Source organism: Prenolepis imparis, unplaced genomic scaffold (genome assembly GCF_030444845.1).
Source record: "Prenolepis imparis isolate NDT839.2.m4 unplaced genomic scaffold, iyPreImpa1.0 SCAF_12, whole genome shotgun sequence".
NCBI classification, from domain to species: domain Eukaryota; kingdom Metazoa; phylum Arthropoda; class Insecta; order Hymenoptera; family Formicidae; genus Prenolepis; species Prenolepis imparis.
Window position 1 is genome coordinate 8,580,956 of NW_028141170.1, and position 26,212 is coordinate 8,607,167.

A 26,212-nucleotide genomic window follows, 5' to 3' on the forward strand; every position below is an offset into this window, starting at 1 on the left:
TGCGCGCGAGAACCCAGGGATGTGGCAGGAGTGCCAGAAGTCGAAGAGGGAGGAAGGAAAGTCACCGTGTCGCGCTGCTGAAGCTTGGAGGATGAGAGAGGTTGAAAACAAGAAGGAGATAAAGTCGCCGCAAGGGTCAGACGCAAGAGCGGAACGGAAAGGGGAGAAACTGCGGGAACGAAACGGATCCGGAAGACCTGGTCGAAAAGCTAAGGATGCGAGAGATTATCTCCGAGTCAAGGACACATTTATTGCGCTCTTGTCTTTCTCTCTCTTTAGCCCTCCTGAACCCTTCTCGCTCGCTAATTCTTCCGTATTCGTGTTGGAATACTTTTCTTTTTCTTTTTTCCCTACCATTCAGTGGAATGTTTCATCTCGAACTGACGCTACGAAAAGAGTCGCCATATGGCCCTGCGATTTTTTTATATTTGCATCCTTGTATGACGAGTCAGTCAGCTGTTTTTCTCAGCTGCTTTTCCGCCTGTGCGTCAATGTGTCGTGTTTTTGCCGAAACGAGAATATACGACGGACTTTGTAATCGGCACGTCGACTCTTTTGACATTAACTTTTGGACTACCAGCGTGGACTGTGGTGGCGGCTTCATCAAGAAGATTTTTCGCGACGGTAGACAGAATTTTTGATTTGTGGCGGAGGCTTCAAACGCGGAGGCGAGCGCGGAGAGAGTTGAAAAAGCGCGGGAGTTCTCGAGGATTAATGCGTGACTGGCGAAATTAATTTAGATTGCAGATCATAATTCATAGCTCTCTGACTACCTTGATTTACTAAAGTTAGTCGCGGCTCGTCTTCTCTCTCTGTCTCTTTTTCTCTCCCTCTGTCTTTTTCGCTTTTGTCAGATATTACATGAATAAAAAGGGAATTTAGTTAATCATGTTAATCATGTTATCCGCAGCTAATATATTTGGCCCGATAGTTACTTAAAATATATTACGATTACATATATATATGTGTGTAGCTAAAAGCGGGGCTTGAGATAATCATTAAAAATTATATACATGTTTAAAGAATATTTTTAATTAATTATGCTTTATATAGTAAAATATTATTTTGTTAAATCTTTATAGAGAATGTTTTATAAAGAAGCTTCTATTTTTATATAGAAAAAAAAACTAATTTAATTACAAATATAATATTCTCAAAAATAGATTATTTTTACATATATAATTTATTTCTCTACTTCCGAATGTAATGCAATTTTAATTCACTTCTCTCTTACACCATGTAAATCATACATTTCAATATTCTATCCTAACATTATAACGAGAAAAGTTTGTCTTGATTATAATCCTGCCGGATATAAAACCTATTCAGGCAGCAAATAGTTTTGACAAGTCAAAACTAATTTTCCGAACAAAATTTTAGCGAAGTAGCAGAAACTTGACGACCGAAAACAACGGGGATAATTTGTTCTTGTGCGCGATTCTGGGAGAGAAGAAAAAGAATTCGCTGGAGATTTGCGAGGCATGTAAGCGTCGATTGGCTTTCCGAAAGTTCCTCTCGAGTGGCTCAATCTTTTAGACGAAGATAAACGCTCTTAATTCCGGCGACCCTTTTCCAGATGAAAGGACCGACTGAAAAAACACCCTATAAGTAATTCGATAGTGACCTAAAAGTCCTCCTCCGATCGAGGAGGTACATTCTGAGGAACGGCGATTATCGTGGTTCGACGGACGTCCAAGGAGCGAGCGATAAAACAAAATCGCGTTGACGGTGCTAAGCTATGCGAAGTGAACGCGTTACATATCGAGTGGAAAAATATTTGAATCACAAATATCGGTATTACGGAGGATTATTCAGAAGTGCCTCGCGATTGTTTTTACAACTTGGACTTGGACATAAAAAGATAAATCTACAATAAGTTTATAAAAATCCTCTTGCGTATATAAAATCCTCTTAATATTTAAAAATGACAAAAAAATATATATTATACATAGGTACATTAATAAAATATTTGCGTACACGAAGAAAGCAAAATTAAGAAATTTATACATATATTAATTATCTTTATATTTATTTTGAAACGCACTTGCAACGTTTTTGCGACAATCTGCCATCACGACGGAAATTCAACCAGATGACGGAGAACGGATGCGAGTTGGAGTGGTATTTAAAGCCATCCATAAATTCTACTGCGACGCGCTCGCAAAATTCCTTCGGACTTTTTCCAGATCCGGTCCCAATTGCCTTCGTTTCCCGATGGTCAATGGCGATGGGAAAGGACAGGGGACACGTGTCGAGCTTTCCCGATGCAGGAGAGAGGATCTAAACGCATCTCGCGTGGTGTGGCAGATATTTCGAGATAGTGCCGGAAACGCAAATTCACATTATTCCGAGTGCACGAGCACTTTGTACCGGATATGACGCGTCGATCAATAGCGAAACCGGGTATCGCGAAACCGATACACGCGTCCTCGAGTATCAATTCCGGCGTTAATTGAATCTTTGCAAATTGCTTAGAATAAAATCGAAGTATGGCGGAGTGAGAGGCGAAAAACACTTTGACTCCGGGCTATGTTCTGCAACACGATCAACTGTGAAAAAGAATTAAAGTGGAGAAGAATTTAAAAAAAAGCTCTTTGGACACAAAGAGAAAAAAAATATTACATTCTGCACAAACGCTGGGAAATAAATCACAATCTCGAATGAAATATCGAAATCACCGATTCCGCAACACTAAGCAAAAGTAGATTGGAAATTGCGTAAGATGCTTAAAGAATAAAGAGGAGAGAGCGCGCGCTCTCTCTCTCTCTCTCTCTCTCTCTCTCCTGAATATTTTATAACTTCGAATTTGTTCAATCGAGCGAAATCATTGTTCAGACAATCCAAGAATGCCGCATGATCGAGTGCGAACAATCGCGATCTACCCGGGGCGGGAATATTTTATACTCTCGACGAGGCGCGAGAGAGAGGAGAGTCCTGAGAGATTTGAGTTATCGCGATACGTCCAGTGTGCGGGGTATAATACACACCCCGACGTTGGCGACGAGGAGGAAATTTACCGACTGGCTGATAAAACGGCGATACTTTCGGCGCCAACGTAGATGGGACGTGCGACAAGCCAGCGACGCGGGATCAATGGGCCACGGAATTTTTCGAAACGTCGTTAAATCCCGCACGTGTCAGCAACGTCCCGCCGCGTGTGCTCGATATATATACCACCCAGGCTGCGCCTTCACACACGCCATTATTTTTAATATCACCGACACGGACAGCGGTTGCGGCGTAAGCGCTTTTTACCTGATACTCTCGCGCAAGATCGACGTGATTTAATTTAGGGGACCGATACTCCGTATAAAACTTCCACCGCTGTCCTAGGCGTTTACACGTGTACACGTCCGAATCGAGATCAAGATAAATTCTATCGAGCTGATATAAAGTCGTTTGCAATGTTAATTGATTAAACGTATCTTTGAAATTTTAATAATTCGTCAAAAAGAATTTTCTATTAATCCTCCGTCAGAAATAATTTCTTTTTTTTTACTTTAACGCCATCAGCGCAAACTGGGTCTTTTAAGTTCATCCAATATTATTTTTATGTTCTAGACTTTTAAAAAATCCAAAAAAATTCTGAATTATTTGTTAATATCTCCGTTACAATATCCAATAGATTTTAAAGTCAAATATTAAACTCAATTGTTTATACAAAGCGAAATTTGAACAGCAATTTGGAAAAAATGGAAATTTGCTTGTGCCTTAAAAGATTCAGATTGCTGACGGAGGGTTAAGTTATTTTCCAATTAATTATAAATGAATCTATTCTAACAAAATGTCTATTTAATTTTTACCAAAATATTTAGTATTAAAATATATATACATATATCTAAACAGAAGCTAACTCGAATTTTAAAATAAAAGACTACTTCTTGTCACTTATTTTCAAGTTATGGAATGACAGACTAATGAGAAAAATATATAACAGCATCAAAATGCGAGATTTGCAAAAGACTTACTCAGAAACTTTCCTCATAAAAATAAACGCTCGATGACCGTAAAGAGAAATGAACACCCCGACGTATATCGCATGTTGGTCGTTCGATCCGAGCGAGCGGCCAGCTGGAGCGGACAAAGAAGGAAGCGAAACGACGTGTACTCTTTTCCGCGGCAATCTGTAACTTCGCCATCCGACGTTAACAGCCCGCCAACACGAAGATGGTTGCGGCTTTCCTCCGTGGTCCACAATCTCTCCCATCCCCCCATCCCTCTTCTTAATCTTTAACTTCCTCGTCTCTTGCTTCGGTCTTTTGGTCTCCTTCCTTTTGCCCACCCTCTCTTTGCCCTCCCCCGGCAGGACGCTCTACTTCTCCTGCCCTCGTTTCGAAGTATGATGCTTCGAATAAACAGTCTTAACCGCGCGCTGGCAAAGGGAAACGGGAGAAACGCAAAGAGAGCGGGAGAAGGAGTAACGGATGTAAAGAGGAAGTCCTTTTCGAGGATCCGCGAGTAGTACGAATCGACGTGCGGTCCGACTCTCGGCTGGCCGCAATCACTTTGCCCGCTCTCTACAAATGTTCCCCGATGAAATCGACGCGATTCAAAGTCAAAAGTCGCAACTGATCCCCGGTCACGACGCCAGAGAGTTGGTTTACAGGGAGTTGGCGTATGAAATGACCCGGATTAAAGGAGAGTTCGTGTGCCGTTCGCGTTAGTGTCGTTAACTACATATGTACGTGCGCAAATTTTATCGAGTTCGGTATCAAGTTTGGAATGTACACAAAATCGCGCGCAATCTTAATTATTTTTTTAATTGAGGTATAATTTTTAAAAATTGCAAATTATATAAGAATAATTATATATGCACAGAAATTTAAAAAATACTAATAAAATCATTATATAATAATTATTTAATAGAAGATTTGATCTCTTGGAACACAAACACAGAAATTAGAAATGAAATAATTATTATATAATTATATTATTATATTATTATATAATAATAATTTTTAATTTCTGTATTTGTGTTCCAAGAGATCAAATTTTCTGTTAAATAACTTTTTTTTTAATTTGCACTTTTATAATCGTAGCTCAGATTTTAACTTTTTCTCACGTTTATTTATATATGTTTTTCTGTATAATTACGACGGCAGGATTTACCTCGATGGACGTTTTATCGCATCGATTACCTTCATCGACTATATAAGCGTTCCGCATTTCATCGATAATTTATTCGCAAAGTTGGTGTACATACAAAAGGTATGGAACGTGAAGGTACGTAACAAAAACTTCTTTGAAATCTTTTCAAAGTTTTACATAAATACACTCTCGCGCCGACGAGCCGCTCGTGAAAGTAAACAAAAAGTAGCGCTCTTCTCTCTACTTTTTATGCATTTAGTTGCCTGTAGTAAAGCTCTACCAATGCTGGTCAGCGCTAACAGTTAAGTAAATCTTCTATTTTTGTTTCCTCATTACAGTGAGTGACCATACCTAGTACTACAATTTATAAAGAAGTGTGTGTTTAGAATTATAAATAATTTTTGCTTATAATTTATTAATTAATATCCACCGGTTCTTAATCAAAAAATGTAACCTACATTCTGTAAATATAATATTATAAATATTTCAAGAATTAAAAAAAATTGTTTAATTAATTAATATTCCTTAATGTGTCATTGATATAATAAATTATGATAAAAAAAACCGTCGCTTTAATATAGAAAACTAATCAATCAATAGTAATGAAAAAATTTCCAAAAATGGGAATTTTTATCATAATATTGCACATATTTCCTTATAAAAGTAATTGCAAGCTTTATTAATTACGCAAATTACTTCCACAGAGCGCGCGAGCACAAAAAGCGAAGTTCCCGGAGCAAAAAGCTAGATGAAATGAATAATGCGACAAAATTTTAGTTATTATACGTTATAAGGCGCATAAGACGACGCGAAGAGACAACACTAGGAAACCGTGGCCAGGAGAGCGAAGCCTGGATCGCGCGACTATATATCGAGCACCTGTTGCCCCCTCGGGATCGGGGATTTACATTTTCATAGACAAGGGAACGGATAGTGATGGTAGGTGCGTTGTATGTGTGTGTACATGTGTGTATATCTCGTCCCCGACGTCTCTTCCAGTCATTAAGAAAATTGAACCTTAGACGAGCCGTGTCGGAGATTTCGCTTCCCGATAGCAATCACGAGACATCAAACGACATCCTTATCGATACTTGCATATATCGGTCGTACAAATAAAACGTTAAACGTGATATCTCGTCTATTTTTTCGAGATAAGATAGATGCCGATAAAAATATATCAGTATCAATTGATAAGGTCAAGAAGTAAAAAGATTTTAAAATAAACATTTAATTTATCAAATACGCGACATCGCTTCATCAATTTGCACGTGATAATAAATAACAGTTTGGTGAATTTCTTTACGACTCACACAATGTGTAACAATTTTTATCAAGTTCTTTTATATCTTTTTCTTAAAGCTTCACGTTCTCGCGGAAACGTGAAGAGAAATTTATACGAACAAATTTCTCCTCTATCTCTCCTCTCGCGCGCGCTGCTATATACGTCTAAAAATAAGTTTTAAATAAGTTATCTCAAGACTGAACTTTATAATTGTAAAGGGCAACGAATTATGGAGTCCGTAAATAATTTTACAGCGACGGAAATTCCGCAACGGTACTGTCACTTCGAGTTCTCGCGATATGAGAAACGCGCAAAATGAAGGCGCGAGACGCAATTAATAGCGGAATAAGAGCAAAAATCTTGCGTCGGTTTCTTACCGTAAGTATATATTACTCGATGCAAACTGATGAACTTTAGGTCGACTGTTAGCAATGTGACAGTACCTTTTTCATTTTCTGTCTGTATTGTATTCGTCGCTGTTTAATTGTAAGCTTGGAATTTAATTAAATTAATTGACATAAAATACACGTTACGATCAATTATTTCGTCAACTTTTTAGAAACATTTTATCACGGTTTAACAATAAATTATAGACTCTCTCTCTCTCTCTCTCTCTCTCTGCCTCATACAAACGCATAATTTATTATTAAAATTTAATTAATATATATTCAAAAGGCAATAAATTAAGTATTCCACAATTCACGAAAATTAAAATAATAATTTTGCGATACGTGCACGTATAATAAAAACATGACGCGTCTAAAAGCAGATACAAGCTGTACAAAAATGCCGTAGGGTTTTCAGAATCGAATGAAAAAAGGTAGAATGCTGAACGATCAAAGTTCATCAGATGGCCAAACTTAATCTCGCCCATCGACTCGCAGCTGGGCCCCGCAGGGAATTCGAGCAAAAGGGCCGAACCACGCTCATGATTCAATCAACCAAGTTAAAACGAGCGAGAAATGACACGACGCGAACGCGAGGCCACTTTATTCGTCGTTCAAAAAACGGTTGCAGCGTCCTGTAACCGTGCGTGAATCAATTCGATTCGTCGCGCTCTGCTCTTCATACTGATGGCTTCCCGCAACTTCAAAAAACGATGATTTTTGAGATATCGAATGCTACCTCAAGCGGAGCGTTTCGATTCCTTTGTCGGGGAACAAGTTCGAAAAAAATGTGCGCAAGCACCAAATTGATTTGCGAATTTTTTAATGAAAAATTCCGGATTTGATGCGCTTTCTGTTGCAACCTTCCATTAGCATTAGTTCCAAAAATTCTTTTAATATTTTTTTATATTTCGTATTTGAATATATAGTTGAATATTTTTTCCCGAAAAAAAATTATTATAGAGCAGATAGAGAGAGAAAGAGAGAGAGTGATTTAAAGCAGGAGAGCTGAAATCTCTAACAATTTGTTCTATAAAAGTTATAATATTTTGAGTTATAGTTCTTTTACATTAAATCGTAAACCATCCTCTCTTAACATCGCAGGTTTCAAAATATTTCAGCAGCGCGGTGAATCTCGCGCTGACTTGAAAATTAAAATCTAACGACGAATAAAGCGAAAAGTTACGATCGTTTTTTATCTAGTCTATTTTTATCCGAGTCACGAAAGGTTTCGTGCACCGGTATACGCGGAAAGTTTTGTTATTGTAACACAGAATGCGGGGTCGAAAAACACGGAGTTAAGTTATCTATAATTTTATCAGGATAAATTAAAGCGCGATGAATGTATATAATATATTGTATATATACAGTAATGGCGAGAAAGAAGCGTAAAAGCGCGGCGCTGAAATTTTTTACCGCCCCGATTATACGATAGCATAACTTTTTCGCTTAAGCAAGATATACAATTATTCATAAAATTTTCTCAATATACACCTCCAATAAAGCTCAACAGACATGCTACTGCACACGCGCATTTTTAAGAAGGTACTTTTACCGGCGAGAGAGCTTGAAAAAGCTTCTGACAAATATAAAAAGATGCTCGCAAAGATTCATTAACTTAAATACAAAAAAATTAACACGGCGCGGTTGCACCTTGCACATTTAGAGCTCGGAGCTCGCTACATTATTTTGCAACGCGGAAAATAAGAAATTATGACTTTTTCTATGACCTTATTTGTTCGTGGTCATCAGTCATTATTTTATTTAATTTTATATAACTATACTTATATGTATTTTTATTTTCTTTTTTTTTTTATTTTTCAATCTTCTTGGTTTCTTAATTACATTTTCGATATTTTGTTAAAATAAAATAAATAATTCCTTATTGTGCTTAAAATATATATTGACTTTGACGTAGTGCGACATATAGTTTCTCACGATCGTCAATTTTACTAAATTTTCCTCACAGTGTGTTGAAACAAGCAAAAGTTAGGAAAAGAGTTGACGTTGTGTCGACCTACTTTCCGTCCATCCAGAAATTACCCCGCTGTAACGTCAAGTCAGTCCTCGCAATCGTATGAAGGATCCCGCTAGACGGTATTCACCGTGATTCCATTCAAGCGTCGAGCATCTTCTTTACGAAACGTTTTAAGCATCGTGAACGCAGTCGATGCATCAAAGCATAAGGATGAATGAGAAAAATTGACTTATCTCTTATGCTCTTTCTCAGACTTTTATATTAGATAGACTTTTGCGTAAGGAAAAACAAATTTTTGTTACTTGTATTATCATGTTTTACGGACAATCGCGTTAAAAAATATAAATCTTCTCTTTTATGCTCCAATTTCTGTTCCAAAGAGTTGTTATTTGTCAGACAAAATCTCTCTTTGACAAAATGTCCAAATAATTTTGTCGGAAAAATTGTTTCATACTTTATTCACACATTTCGATGATAATTATTGTCGAGATATTCTTAAGAAGATTGTTTAAAGTTTTAAGGTATAAAAATATGATAAATTATAAAAAAAATAATAAAATTGCTGCGATGCACAGCTGGTGTTTGGCAAATTAAAAAGTCGTATATCTGCCTCCCTTTCTTGTCGTACAAAATTGCGTACAATCGTCGCCGGAATAATCAAAGGCGAGCGGTAAAGAACAAATTTGGCCGCAAACTGTTCTTTCATACGTTGAAAAGCATCATTCGGCCGCCACGTTGCGGCGGGTGCAGCCCGCTGCAGCAATCGCTGCACGTAGCAGCGCATACCGCTGGCTTTCTGCGGCGCACCGCTGTGTGATTCGATTAAAGTGTCACGTGCGTTTTAAGGGGTTTTTGAACGTCACGTGCAATAGCCTGAACTGGGAGTGAAATGAAAACGCCACGACGCGTTTCGTGTCGTCACAGTCGTGAAGTCATGACTCTCATTATTTTTATCGCGTCGCGATTCACCGGTGCAACGTCAATTGCATCTCGAACTTCTCTCTCTTTCCCTTTCTTTTTCCGCTACATTGGTTAAAATAACGAATGCAACGCTTATAACGCCTGATTAACTCCGAAACTCATCGAAGATGCATCTCTTTGTTTCTTAATATTTCTCGCACTCCTTAGAAATGTTATTTCTGCCTTACAATTATAATGCATTTTTTAATATCGTGTACATCATATATGTATTTACGTATTTCTTCCCCAAATTATCCATCTTTTCTTAAAATAATTGTAATCAAAAATGGAAGTGGGATGTATACTTTTATTCTGTTTATATAATTTATCATATTTCTCTTTTTAATCTCTCATTTCAATAATTTAAGTTTGCAATCTAGTTTAGGGCAGAGAATACAAATCGTGACGGAATTCACGCGAATTTAAAAACTGGGACACACTTCTCCGGATTACTTCTCCGGACTACGAAAAGAGAAATTTCCCACTGGTGAGGAAAAATCAAAGATTGTGTGAAAATATAAAAGTGGAGAGAGAAAAATGGTTGGATATAGCAGATATAATAAATATTCATTACGCATTACGATCCATGTTAAACATGGATCATGTCAATGACTGAAATGATCTTATAAACTGAGCTAATAATTCCACTTAAAATCAGGGGTTGAAATAACGAGGGTTAATTCAACCGCGTCAAAATTTTTCGGGAGAAGAAAGTCGATATGAAATTGACCGATAAATCAGTCGGGATAAAATCAATGAGCGGCAGATTTAGAAAGGGGTACTTTGTACCCCTGCGTATAAAATTTATCCATTAACAATATAGACAGCTGAATATAATAGAAATATTCAAGTGTATAGTCAGATAATAGATAATCGCGCGATTATCGCCGCGCGAGAATCCAAGTAGCACCGAAAGCCGATGTTTACCGTCTCGCCGTATCTTTACGAAGACTCTCGCCGTCTGCTCTCGTGGATAAAGAGAGAACCGCTTCCGCGGAGGCGGAGAAACGGAGGCGATAGAGCCGAGAGACGAGATCCACGCTATGTATACCGAGGTGAATCGCGCTTAATCCGGCGCGATGCTCACGCGATCCGTCTTTGTCGCGTCGCCGTCGAAGCCGTTCTCCCTGAAAAGCGACTGCCATTGTCGTTCCTCGCACGGTTCTACAGGGTGATTGTAAATTTGCGAGATGCTTTGCGCTCGACAAGATTTTTTAATTAATATAAATTTCATCCTCCTTCGATGGGTGCGCAAAATTGCTTTCTCTTGTCAAAAAAAATTTTTTAATTTTCCGATATTAAATACCCCGGTAGCTCGAAATTTTAATTAAAATTCTCGAAATTGTTTTCGCGGAATATACATTCATTAGTATAATGAGCCCCCGTAATTGCGTCGAATTTTGTCAATAAATTTTGTCAATACGGGGACGATTTTGTCCGGAAGAGAACGTGAACTTTTCGGTCTCCCTGTATCAGCGTATAGAACCGTGTTGCTGCAACCGGTGTCTCCGAGTGTCGCTTTACCTGCAGCCAGGTGGCACGAGAAAGAGCAAGACGGCAAAGCATCGAGGCAAACGACGACGCCATCGTCGTAAACTCGACAGTCCCCGTCCTGGTTCTTGCTTGCAGTTGCCGTTGCCGCTGCAACCGGAGGGAGGACGGAAGCTGGTTGACGCAGTGGGAGACACGGCCACCTGGGAAATACCCCTTAATGCCCGCAAAGCTGCCTCACTCTCGTACGTCTCTCCGCCCGTGCTCTCGCGGCATTTTCATCCCCCTTTTCCTTCCCTCCTTCCACCCAATTGTATTATTCCCCTTTCACTCTTTGCAATCTTTCGGTATACTTTTCTCTTTCGCTCTTTATACTTCCGGCTGCTCTCTACACTTTGTGTTATACCGTCCCTTTCGCTTTCTCTTTTATTTATTTTTTTTTAATTTTTTATTTCTCTATTTCTATTCGAAATGACTCAGCTTGTAAATATTTAGAAAGTTTTCTTATTATTTGAATAATTTTAATTTGAATATATATATTCAAGGAAAATCTAATCTTATTGTTAGTAAAGACACGGTATATATATTGTTGTAAAATATATATTAAAACGACCAAATAAGCCGATGTTTTAATAATTTCTCAAAGTTAATAATTTACCTAAAATTTATAGATTTTATTTCAATTTATGTGTAAGAAATAAGCCTATACTAGACATATTGTACATAACGATGAAAGAGTAATAAACTTTAATTTCGATTGCAGCCGGAATGAAAGAACAAACGCTTAATGCCACGCAAGTTGGCAGAAAATGAAGGATAGTTTCGCTGTCGTAAAACAGCAGAAAATAAAAAAAAGAGAAGAACTCGCAAACTATAAGTTTTACACCATCTGCTCGGACAGAGTTTCAGTTAACGGTTATACTTGGATACCATAAAATACTGTAGAACTATCTAGAAATTAAATGACTTTGTTCCACGCCAGGTTTTAAGGTCGGATAAAAGAAATTGCCGATCGAATAATTAAGTTAAAACCAACCGACGTGGATTTATTATATGTTTTTCGTCTAATTTCACCTAGAAATATTTAAATCGAAAGCTACAGAAAATATGCAAAAACGAAAGATTTAATAATGTGAACGACTGCAAGAGTCTTTTTTCCCGCAATCGTTCTCCGACAGATGAATCTTTCACGATGACGGGATTTATTTCTGTCCGCCCATTCTTTCTACCCTCCTCTAAATTCGTCCGTAATTTGTAGCCAACAACTTTTATACGAAAAAAAATCTGTTCGTTTCCTCACCTCAGAATCCTGTTTTCCGACGTGTCTGTCATCAGTCCTTCTTCTTCCACTTGCTCGTCTTCCCAGCCTGGCTTCCAGCTATTCCTTTGACAGCGCAAAGCAGCGACAGCAGCAGCTTGATCAACCGGAAGAAGATGTAGATGAGCGCCGCGAACCCGATAATCAAAACGAGCGCGACGTCGATGAGATAACGCTGGTACCAGGGTAGATCCGCGCCCTCGCTACGCAAGTAAGGAATGCCATTGCCTCGGGCGATGTATTCCGTCCACCATACAGCTGTCTCCAACGGCGTGGCAGGTCGATCACGGTAAGCTTTCGAAAGCCTCTGGGCGTTCTCACGGTAACTGAAAGCAGAAGAGGATACATCGCTGAAGTATATATACTTGATATCGTGTACACACATTTTTCATTTCTCCGAGAGATAGAGAAAATCTATTTTTATCATTTTATTTATTTCTTCATTCCTTCTAGATGTGTAATTAGAAAGAAGTTGTATGTATATATGAAAATTCATACACTTTTCTCAAGTGCTTCATATACTATACATAAAAGAAATATATATTATATTTATATAAATATATATTGAATATTAAAAAAATGATATATATCAATATATTATATTTTTACATATATATAATATATAGAGCGCTTGAGGGAAGTGTATAAATTTTCATAGAAATTTTCACACACAAATCCATTTTTTTCCAACATTCAGACATCGCGGATGAAAGGTCGAGATTGATCGATGAATGACCAGATTGGTTGTTAAAATTGAGATTGACGGGGTTTTCGGGGGACTTCCCGTAGGCGCGCGTTGCGTTGCATCGCGAAGCGCATATCGCGGGTATCTGGCGACCGGTCGGCGAGCAAACACGCGTGCGTAATCGCCACGAGGTGCATCGCGCGGCGAGAGAATGTAAAAAAAAAAAAAAAAAATCGGCGAGAGGACACAACGCGAGAGATATAAAAGGACAGAAGGGGGTGGAGAACGGCCGAATTGCTCGCGCAACCACACCGTCGACGAAGCCGGGGCACACAATTTACCGATCGGTACTCTCCATTATTCGTGTTTACAGCTGCAGCCCGCGAATCAACCTGGTCCATCCTCGGCGCGCATCCTAACCCCTGCCCCTATTCACCGCCGCATACCGGCGCACCCCTGTGATACTCCCCCTTGTTGCCCGCACCACGCCCCGTTATTTGCCTCGGTCAAATTCAGTTGCAGTCCCCGCGGTGGTTTTGAATTAACCATCAATTTTGGCCGCGTCTCTTCCATTCAAAAACGTGCCTATCAGCGATCGTTCGCTTCAAGAAAATCGCGAATAGACGGAATGTAAAAAAAAAATAGAAGGAAGAAAAGGGAAAGAGACTCTTCGAGGCGAATTCTAATCAAAACTATATTAATCGGCCAAAAATCACAGGGGACAACACAAGCAAATTCTCTTCTATGCAATTTTTTTCCCCGGAAGCAGCAGAGAGTTCGGAGTCGAAAATTAAAAGTCGGGCGAAATTTAACGTCGCATAAAACGCGTCCACCTTTCGGCTGCAACCCCCGCGAGAGTATTTTTGCCATGACGCGTTTCTTTTTGCATTTACAAATTATCCGCAAGTGCGCCGGACACCGAGAGCCGCATCAATATTGAACGCGTAACGTTAACCATGGCCTCGTGTTACGCGACGCAGCAGATGCATTTACGCGTGTAACTGCATGGCTCGTGCATCTACGAGTCGGTCCGGACCAAGTTAATCGAAAGAGCTTTTACAATTCAGGAATTTTTATATAATGTATATTTTAGAAGTTTTTTGCAATTTTTATATACGCGTAAATTTCTTTTTTAATTTTACGATTCCAACAAGGGAAAGAATATCTCCATTTATAGAAAAATTAAAAAAAGACTAGAAATTATTAGACAGTTTTCAAAGATAAAATCAAGTCTAAAAATCTCAATTAATCAATAATGTAGAATAAAATAAAATTAATTTTCGTCAACGAGAGAAAGATATCGTTGATCTAAAGTTTACAGATTGCTTTTGTAAAATTAGAGAATATGTCATTTTCTGCCTAATAATGCATCTGCGACGTATAGTTTGATGCAATTTTATCTTACAATCGAGAATTAACTAACTTTACTCAAAAATTGCCTCTTCATTCACAGATAATAACCCTAACTACGAGTATAGATAGGAAAGGAAATCGAGTTAAGCATAATTAGGGTCGAGCGACATTGTGCGAGTGATTAGAATGTTAATAGCATCGGTGATGCGGTCGAATCGCGCTGTCCAATCACCCCCTGTCCGATCGCATACTTACAACGAAAAGTAAATCGCGGAGGGAGAGAGCGAAGGGATGGAGCAGCTTACGCCATCGCGCAGTTAATATGGCCCTTATCTTAAAACGGGAATCAAATTACGGCGATTTGAGTATCCCGAGGAGCTATTACAATCGGGACACGCCGTAATAGACGATAGACGGCGGAAAACGGCGGCGTTATCTTCGTTCCGATTAGAAGGAAAGAGAGGATATGATTCACGAGGATCATATATACAGTGTCTAGTACGTACCTTCCCTTGCAATTACAACTAATTATAATAAGAATATTATCTCATTAATTAAGATGTTAATAATTCATTGAAAACTAAAGGTTTTTTTATTGAAATTGCCTTAGCATAATTTTATATGATAAATGTTATTTATTAAAAAAAGATCTCATTTTTATATTCGTGTATTTAATGAGTACATTATGTTGAATAATGCAAAATATTATTTTGCAAGATTTTTTCACAAATTTTTGAAATTTTTTTCGAATAAAAATTGATCCTGATTACGGAAAAGCGCAGCGTGTCGGAGACACCCTGTACATTTCGCAGATATAATGCAGGGAATAGGGATGTGCGCGAGAGACCCGATATATGTCGTTCGTAATTGCCGCCGAGAAGCAGTTTTTCGCGATAGATATACCGCAGCCTGTCCGAACCGAACCAGTAACCAGGCCATACCCCCTCGTTATCGGAAACCGAGCGAATTATTTAGTCAGGAAAGTCCTGAAGCACACAGATGTCGCGGAAGTTACACCGTCATCCTAGAGGTTTCTATCGAAGCCGACTCGTATCTCCGGGGGATCATAATTCCTACGATATCTCGTTCGGATCTCTCTCATCGTCTGCTGCTGCTGCGACGCGAACTTACTTTTCGACTTGTAACGTTATCACGGAGGAGCCCTTATTCCGCCATCCCCTCGTTCGCGCCGCACTCTTAAACGAGGTTCACGCTCACGTGCAAACGTGTGCACTTCGCATCCAGGTGGATGCGACTCCGAAACTGATTGAAATTTGTTCGAGATTCGACTCCTCGTTCGATTTGACGAGTTCATAAATTGAAAAGGTAGATACGATAGAGTTTAAAACTGTTTCGCGTCAGTTTCGAAACGAACTAGATTTAGCAAGTAAATTTCATAATAAATTGATATAGGGCGAGTAGGCTCTTTTAATTTATTTTGCAACGTTGATAACGATTTTATTCGATTGCGAGAACTGCGTGCAATTCGCTGCGCTTTCAAGCCGCGCATTCGACGGCGATGAATATGGATGTCATATTTTATCAAGCAAAAGCGCGTTAACTTTTATCGATGCGAGTACGACTCATATAGGTATATATACCGCGTGACAAATCCCCTTGCCACGGACATATAACTCGCCTGTTACAGCGCAGGGAAAGTAGTAGGTCGAAGTTTCCATTGCACTCTGTGTGAAAATAGTTTTCCCTATAACTCGGAATTGACGTAATAGAAACTAGTCGAAACCTTACCAAGTCTCATAAGTCTCACATACATTCTCATACTTTGCGTGCAAGCCGGCTACCAGCGTGTTACAACTTACTTCTTCAGTCGGCAATGCATTACGTTTTACTAGCACGACCGACCTTGTTCACTCGTCGCATCGCCAAGATTTAGTCCTCCAATGAATATTAAATATAAGCTACACACGCGAGCGAGGGAGAAAATTTTTTTAATTGACAAGCGACGAGCACGATGCATCAAATGCGTTTGCAACAATAATAAATTCAAAATCAAGTATGGAAAAGGACTAATAAGAGCCAGGCGCAGATATTAGGCACAAGAAAAATGGTTTTTAAAATTTTTTTCATTTATGTTGAACGTTTGAATCATCCTTAGCATATCGAAGGATCGAAACGTTTAAAATAATTAAAGAGGAATTTAAAAAGAATTTTTCTTATGCCTAATATTTACGTCTGGCTCTTATTATCCCTTTTCATACCTGATTTTGTATTTATATATCAGAGCCTTTTCAAATCTATTATTTTAATAATAAACTCGCTTATACTCTTCGCTTCTATAAAGTTCTCATTTGATTTAAATCTCCTTGAAACTGAATAAAAAATATTTTTTATACGTATTGCCGTTTATCTCTATTCTCAAAATTTTACAAGTGTTTCAAAAAGTTACAGCAAATTAAATATTTTGAGATACCTATATAATTCAATTAGAGATACAAATGATATGTCATTTTTCTATATAATCACCTTCCTTTTCAATACACTTATACCTTTGCATCAACTTCTTTATTTCATTTTTTTTTTTTTTTAATGTTTTTAGTCGTGCCTTCAACTAGGAATATACTTCCTTGACCTCGTCATCATTCCCAAATCTTCCTCTCAAAGCGTCCTTCAGGAATCCAAACACATGATAATCAGAAGGATCAAGATCAAGAGGTTATATGAGGGATGCTAAGATCAAAGAAGACATAATCAAAAACATTTTTTCCTAATGAAATAAAGAAGTGCAACGGTGAAGGAAAAGGAGGGTTTATCTCAAAATATTTAATTTGCTGTTATTTTTCGAAACACCTTCGTATTCGTAAAATTCTCAAGTACTTAATCATTTTCAGTTCAAGGATATTTTTCCCCCGTTTACATTTCCAGCATCCAGTGTACGGTTTCTACGGTGCTCTCGCGATCGCTCTCTATGCACATTGTGCAGGTATCACCGGGGGTTAACGACCGAATGCGGCGAATTATAATTGTAACGCGGCGAGCTCTCTCTCTCTCGCGTGGCGAGGGGTTATACCCTACGAGTGGGGCCTCCCGAATGGACCGCGCGTTAATTATATTTATCACTCGCAGGCCGCGCGCGCAGTTGACGCGGAATTCCGTGCAGCGCATTAAATAACAGTCGTAACGGTGCCAAACGTCAGTTGTACTTCCGGCCGATAACAATTTCCCCGTGGTGTATGTATCGCCTCGTGGCCCCCCGTCCGACGGATCGTATTATGAAATTACTTTTCGGCGTGTACACGACATTATTACAATGCCATCGCGCGGTCCGCGGAACGACGTCGTTCATTCTCTCGCAATCAGTACGAACGCGCGCGAACCGTGAACAGCTGTCAGGGAAAGCATAGCAAAAACCGACTGGCCGGATGATCGATCTTTGATTTCCGCCGGAAATACGTCGCCGAGTAATCCGATGAGCTTGATTCAGCGCGGTATCGTCATCCTAGGAAGCGGAAGAATTGAGAGATATACATATCTCGTTCTATAATTTTTCTAAATTTCTTTTATTCCTATTAATTGCAGAAACAGATTCTTTTCGATGGACTGAAACGAAAAGACAAGTAAATTCGAAATGATTTATCTGAAAGAGTTTAATTTTCGTGTTTTGACCAAACATGGAAAAGCAAAAAAAATTATTTATCCTAACTTTCTGCTAAAATGCTAACGCGATTTAAAGTTTAGACAGTGATAACCGTGGAAGTAAAAATTATTTCGCGGAAGCGAAAATGGAAAATAATTTTAAAACGATTTATGTAAAATAAAATTTCATTCGTGTTTTAAACAAACATGAACGTTAAATTTATCGAGAAAGAGAAAATAAGAAATTTAATAAACACGCACATAAACAATATTAATTCTTTTGCTTACAGAGATGGCATACATACAAAGTATAACATCCATATCTCGGAAAAACTTTTAATTTTGTATTTTAACAAATTGAAATTAATTTCTTGCTTAAACTCCAAAAATTACTTTGCCAATTACAGCCGTTTGAAAATGAAGGAATTGTTTTATTTCTAGCAGAGCTAAATATTACGCGGCTCTACAAAATTGTATACGAAAATAAAAGTTTGAATGTATGAAAATATTCAACTTTTTCGCAGAAAATAATTCCGTTCTGCAATTTCTTTTCCGCCGTGCATAAAAATAACGCAAAATCGTTTTTCGACGAGAGAGAGAGAGAGAGAGAGAGGGAGGGGGTTAATCGGCTGTGTTTTCGTGTCCGACCGTTTCGCTCACGTATCGATATTACATCGCGAATCGCTCGTAACGGGGTGCTCTTGCAAAACACTCGCGGAAATTCGCCCGCGCATGACCGGCGGCGGTGCGCGTTTCGAACTAATTGAGGGATCAAAAATAGAAAAGACTGGCGCGGATATATGTTATGCTTTTGAAACTGACGCAAACAACGCTCAAATCCGCGATTAAAATATCGTGCTAACGCGCGAGCGCGATATCTCTCCGTTTTGACATGCATAAATTAATTGCACGCGCATGCGTTTATATGCGCTTGACAAGTATCTTTTGTGAAAGTTGTGTGGCACATCGAAACCATCAAGAATTAAAATAGTACTGTTCAAAAATAGAGTCATTATATACGTCATTATTAATCGTGCAGGCTTTAGTGCAATTAAAATTAATAATGTATTTAATATATTTTTAATGTGAAGCATTTTAAAAGACATAAATATTTTCTAGTTGATATATATACGAGATCAAAATGTTAATCCTGAAATTGTTGTAAATTTTATCGTTCATATTATTAATTTCAATTTTACCGATTATGTTTCTGATAATTCGAAATATGTTTGGAATATGAACAATCATTATTACACGTTTACCATTTAAAACGCGAATTTTAACATATTCAGAATTATACGTAGGAATCAAATAAACAACTTTTCGAAACAAAAAATGCATGCACGATTAATCAATCGTTTAATGTATTAAAGGAAGAGAAACGTATGTTTATAAAAATATATGTTTCTATATACAATATTAAACCACCCTTTAACTTTGTTAGCCGCGTTCTGCGAAACAATTAAAAACGTTTTGTTATCGTGTTGTTAACGACAAATATTTATACGATATACATTCGTGTCTGTTTTATGCCAATTTACGTAAATTTCGCCCGACAGTTAGCCAATTTATATCGATTGAACCATGTTATGCAACAGTAACATTCAGCGAATTGAACAAAATATCATATACATATAATATCCAAGAAATATAACTTATATATTGAATATTTATAAGATCCGTCTGCTGTAATTTATCACAATTTCGAGTAAACAGTAACTTTATTCGAATTAAGAAAATTATCTCGTAAAATGATTCCGCTGATTTTAAGCAGTCTCGTTTGTTCGTTAAAACAGTAAAAATAAGTTTCGTTAATTTCTCCAAAAGTGAGAAAAAATTGATGCAATATAACATGTCTTCATCAGACAGAAGCAATCTTGGATGTATTAAAAAAATATTTACTAGCTATAGAAATAATGTCGAGAATAATGACGAGACTCAACTGTGTCATAGTTTAAATTTTAATCTCGCGGAGAAACATCGCAGATATTATTTCGAATATCCCGCAGTTTCGACGGACGAAAATCGTGCTCGAAATGAATTGCAGTAATAAAGGGATAAACAGAGATAGATCGCCAAAGAATGTCGAAAATCGGCTGATAGGATTAAGAAATTGTAATGTATTTACACTATGTTCCTCTCTCAGGTCCTTCGAGGAGAACAAATAGTTTCTTTCTGCTCAGTGGCATCTTTGGGGCGAATATCTTACGAGATCTCAGATTCTTCGTGAATGAGATATTCACGTACTGAGGATCTTCCTTTGAAATAAGAGCGTGCTTTTTCGTTTATCGAAAGATTAAGATAATAAACAAATTTATCTGCAATTCTTATCAATTGATCTTATGCGTATTTTAAATATTATTTTTGCTTTCAAGCAAGAGAGTAAGAGAGAGAAATTTATCCGTTTTATTAGGTTCTTATCAAAACGAAAGAGAGAGAGAGAGAGAGAGACTTATTTTTATTTTCTTAAACTTTTTAAGATAAACTCATTACCACACGCGGCAAAAGTTGTACCCGCGAATTACTTTTACTTTTGTATATAAATATTTACTTCTGCTTCTTTAAAAAATTCTCATCGTATCGGAATACTCGGATTTTATTTAAAATCTAGCTACACTTTTTTAGATTAGTTTACATAGTATGGGTAACCGTAGCTAAAAGCGATACACACGCACACCTTCCTCTTGCACACGCATGCACACCACGATAAGCGGAGTGGCTCCCCAGGCTCGAGTTTCGATCCAATTAGATTTTTAATAAAAGTTTACCCGTCTCGTCGCGAGTCACGTACTGGCGTCCCGTCTCTACGGGCTGAGAAAAAGATTAACTGGTTCCCCCTTGGAGTAACCAACCTTTTGACACCGACCGAATGTCTTTCCCATCGAATTATCTGGGTTAAAAGGCTCTTTTCGCAGACTTTGCCTCTCACTGCGAAGCTGTCCCGCTACTACTAGTCAATATTATCACACAATAATTTTGTCATCGACATTATTACTGCGCCAAAATATCTTTTTGATTGTGTTATGTCACAGCGGAGCTTTTCCTTCTTAACTTTTAACACCTGTTTCATCGGGGGGTTGATATTTCTTAGTTGTTAAAAAATATATATATCTTAGAAAAATGTATGTATATTCTTTCTTGGTAAGTTTGCGTTAGTTTATTGTTTATACTTGCACTTTATTTTCATCAACCTTCTAAATGGGATGCATTCGCAGCTGAATTAACCGAGAGCCGAAAGCTCTCGATTAACGGCGGTCAGGCGATAATTGCTCGATCATTTGATCGGATCTGATCCAGCTGGCGCGTTATCGCGATTTTGATAAATAGTATAACAATGCGCGATCACCGGCGACCGAACAAAATCGTATCGCTAACGGTTCGTTGGCGATTCGACATGCAGTCGCCGATAATTATGATTGAACGCTAATTAATCGAGATGCTCGCGGTGCGCATAATTATCGAATTAAATGGATCGAGCTACAATAATTCTGTCGATCCGCCAGACTCGTCAAGAGAATATATATGTAATTATTTTAATCCTCCTTTAAATACCTGTCAATCGATTCTATGAATTTGTCGAGGAAGTATCAACCTCAAAGTACGATGAAACATAATTTTACTTTTTTTTTTTTTTTTAAATTTAATCCACCACCTAAGCAACCGCAATCTCAGTCACTCCTCCGGGTTCAAGAAAACGCGCCATTGCGTCCGCATCTTCTTCTTCTTCTTCTTCCTGGTTCTCTCGACCACCCGTGGTTTGGCGACCACCTTGGCACAGACGCTGCCAATGGCGTGGCAATCTTTATCGGCGATTCATTCACCGGAGACAGCCGGTGTGTAAGGGTGCTCTCCTCTAAATAAGTATTTCCATTTGGAAGGCTGGGAGGGACACTTGGCAACCGTTGTGATGCATAAAGATCGAACGTCGCGCTGATTCTATCCTAAATTATCACATACCGAGAGACTCGCAAGGATAAAAGATCTACGTTTACGTCGGTCGAATGCACACTGGGTGTTCCGGAAGTCATTCGTCTCGTTCAAGTATGTATCTTTAAATGTCGCGGAAGAAGTACTTGAACAAAAGTGTTAAAGTCCTTTCAGACACAAAGCGCAAAATTAAAATAAATAAATTTATATAAACAATGTCTCTATAGATGTCAAATATATATTGTTTCTAATAATTCAGAATATATTACTCATTGTATTTAGTTGGAATTTGATTTTTATTCGATTACGTTTAAGAGAAGATCACCCGGTGCACATTCGCATACGCACATATACATATATGTATATGTACATATGTATATATAAAACCGATCTCGTTCCCCGGAGGCTTCTCCTTCATCGGGTGCTAGACGGTGGTCGAGAAAATCCAATCGCTTCCCGGCGATATACGTCTTTCTAACTCGATAAGTCGCCTGGGTAATGCGACCGAGAGCGAGCCGGGAGGAAATTTCGTCGCGGAATCATCGCGGGGCGACGCACGATGTTATATGGGAGATGTAAAATCACAAAATCCTAAAATATGTATCTTATACCATTGCAGATTCGATCTGCAACGTGACCCTCAAGGGTTCACATCGTGAGTACGGGCTTAGCAAACCCGAGGTACCCGAGCTATTACCAAAGCTGATAGGCAGCCTTCAATAAATCTTATTAACACCAACTACTACTTCTCCACTACTACTAGCAGGCAGCATTCACCAACTGGCGTATGAATAAATTCTGAGGAACCCCCCAAGTTGCCATAAAGAAGAAGAAGGAAAAGTAGGGAAAAGCTCTCTGCGGCGATGCGATCGTTTAAATCGATATAATTTTAGAAAATTGCACAAATTTTGCTCTCAAAAAAATTAGTTTTATGAATATGATTAATCACGTCCTATACTGAACCAATATTTTTTAAACAGCTGCATGATGCGATATCATAATTATACGAAAATATAATGCTACTTTTATGGTTAGTAATATAAATTAATGTAATCATAAGTATCTCTAATATAATTATTAGATAGTTAATTTTTAATAGTGTTCCTATTATATGTTTTTATCATTTTGTTCTGGTTTTAAATAATTATATTTGAATATAGGAGTTTCACGCGACATATGTTGAGAAATGGAGAACGAAATTTTAATATGTACAAATAAGTATATAGAGCACCATATACATATCAGAATTAATAATCTGAATTTACGTGAATAATGCACACTTACAATACGATAAGTGAAATCCCAAATATAATTCGAACCGATCCTCAAATAATCGTATTACAATGCTGATATCCCATAATGCATAAAATTGCAAAATTTAATTTACAACGTTTTTCAACATATTATCCACTAGTTATCGCGCAGGTCGCATCTCCCTATTTCTCGTATTAATCTGCTCGTAGCGCGGTAATCACGCGGACGTACGCCATTTCGATGCCGAGGCAGATAGCATGGTTTCGCTCTCGCACGTAATCGAATGGATAAATTCGCAAGTAAAACGACGCTAATCTCTCGCAGCTCGCAGTTCTCTTCACACGGCGTGTATACATCCGTTTTAATAATCCAGAAACGAATCTATATGGAAACTAACGAAACTTAAACCTCTTTATATAATATAATAATGTAATATAAAGATAATTCTTTATTATTTTATATTATGCAAATATACACCTCTAACAAAATATATTATATCTTTTTTACATTAAATCGAATTAAAAAAGCGCGATTTTTTAGCTTTTTAGTTCGAAAATTCACATCGCCTTCACTAGTGATCCGCGGATCAAATCCGCGGAATGTTTTATCAAAGATGCGGCAAAGAGCAAAGGATAGAGAGAACGCGAGTCTCTCAATACAAAACGGAAATGAATGTGCCTTTGGAAGATGAAATCCGCGCGCAATCTTTCGGCGGAGAAAAAAGGAGGGAAAAAAGGGAAGATGAATATTCTTCCGAAGATAAAATTCGCGTGATCTTTTCGTCGAAATAAAAGAAGAAAGCGAGAACCCTGAAAGTACAAAGGGAAAATGAATGCCCTTTGAGGCCGCCCACGCGAATACGTGGTGAACGTATTTGAGAGCAGATTGAATTGCGCGTTATATCGAACGTGTCCGATGTAACCACTAATTTCATTGCCCACGCCTATGAAAGCACGCTTCAGAACCCATAATTGATTATAAAAGATCCCGCTGATTAATTTTCTTAAAAAGAATGTGTGTGGTTTATACATGTTTCTGTTTTTATATCTATTATACTTTAGCAATTCGATGTGAATTCTGTGATCTTTTTTATATCGCATCTATGTTTGAGCAGATCTTAAACCAGAGTGATTAATTATTAAAAATGGCATTTTAATGATAATAATGTTGATATAAAAAAATAATATTTGGTAAAGAGGATGCATCCTAATTTAATGAATTTAGTGTTACGTTGATTATTGCACGTGGAAGATTCATAATTTAACACAACATGTTTTGAGGGTTCGTAAATCAGTTAAAACACTGCTGGATGTAACTCACGCGAACATGCTCGTTCGACATAAAATCGCCAGTACAATCCCAGAGAGGGAGAAAGGCTTAGTTAAAGAGAGAAGAGAGAGACAGAGGGAGAGAAAGGGAGAGACAGGGTTGTTCGACTATGTGCAGCTTGTTCGGAACCCGCGTTCGGCACGGTAATAACGGGGTTACCGAATTACGGGCGTAGCAGCATATGGAATTTCGTCAGGACCATGCAAAATCATTTCGATCAAGCAATTACGCCGCACAATGTCCGCTAAACAACCGCGGATGTGCTATTATTTGCGAGCGTGCGTTCTCTCTCTTTCACTCTACTCCCTCTCTATCCCTTTCTCTATCTACCGATCTATTTATCTATTTATCTATCTCTATCTATCTCTCGCATGTCGCAAAGTTTGCAACGCGTTTCGTCTGCAAATACCACGCGATTAATTATGATTATATGTCGAAAAGCCGAACAATTATTGATCTTATTCTCGAATTTTCCAAATCAAAAGTTTTGAAAAATTTTAAGAGATTTTATGATTCGTATATAAAAATTACTTAATTAATTATGAAATGGAAAATATAATAAAAAGGTACTGCAAATATTATTTTAATAGGATGCATTTTAAACCCGCGAAATATTGTGTTATAATTTTATTTATATTCTGCAATTTTATTCGAGTCGATTCATAAATAAACTAATATCTTTTATTTGTGCTTGCAATATATTTAACAAGGAAATTTGAATAAAATAAATAAAGAAAGTTAAATTGTATTATATCGTATAATAAATATTTAAACAATTAACTATCTTCTGCTTCATTAATCTCTTATCTCGAAATTAAAAGCGTGACCAATCACGAGAAAAAAAACGCGAACTTATCCCGAGATATTAATAAAAACAAGCACATATGCGCATGTATCATGTCTTACAACACTACGCAAATATATTATTGTTCATGGCGAAATAAGGTCAGATTGTACGTGTAAAAAAAAGAATGAGACACACAGTGGACAGCGATGAAACGACGAATTTTGATGCGGGTCACGAATTTGTCGGGATTCTCTAAACGCGCATTCCGGCGGTATTGCGCACATGATGGTGGGTAGGTGGTTCGGTATAGGATATTATTCGTCGAATGTAAAATTTCTATGGTATTCCAAAAAGAAAAACAGGAAAAATTACTGATTCCACGTGCACCAGCCGTCATAGGAGGAGATCCTTGATGTTCCATGCATGACGTGCGGTTCTCGCAGCGGCGAAATATTCGCTGATTTTACATATGAAACGGCACTGTCCTCCTATCCCTTCCCTTCCCCCCCCCTCTCTCTCACTCTTTTTTCTCTGTTGATGTCGTTGCTGTGGTTTTTCACGCGAAGGAAAAAATTAATTATCGCGAGACTCGGATGACCGCGAACGCGATGTATATACACAGTATTCGCAATTGTGTCCGAGAAGAATAATGTCTTGAATATAAATTTCTTACGCGTGTTATATCTGTAAAAATTACGTTGCAGTTTTTAACACGGTGTAAAATTACCCAACAAATTGATTTAAATAGAAAATACAATATATATAATAATTTAATACACA

The 26,212-nt window shown here is 37.8% G+C and overlaps 1 protein-coding gene across 9 annotated transcripts in view; it reads right to left on the bottom strand.

Moving 5' to 3' along the window:
• The window catches only part of LOC145944155 (UDP-glycosyltransferase UGT5), a 185,772-nt gene that overhangs the window by 131,021 nt on the left and 28,539 nt on the right, over positions 1 to 26,212 (bottom strand). For 8 of the 9 annotated variants that reach the window (XM_083052308.1, XM_083052309.1, XM_083052307.1 and 5 more), the window contains exon 3: positions 12,486 to 12,829. In XM_083052308.1, coding sequence (XP_082908434.1) covers positions 12,517 to 12,829 — 313 coding nt within the window. In that variant the 3' untranslated portion in view covers positions 12,486 to 12,516. Of the gene's footprint in view, positions 1 to 11,769; positions 12,830 to 26,212 lie in introns of those variants that run through there. The other variant, XM_083052306.1, reaches the window with a different exon arrangement.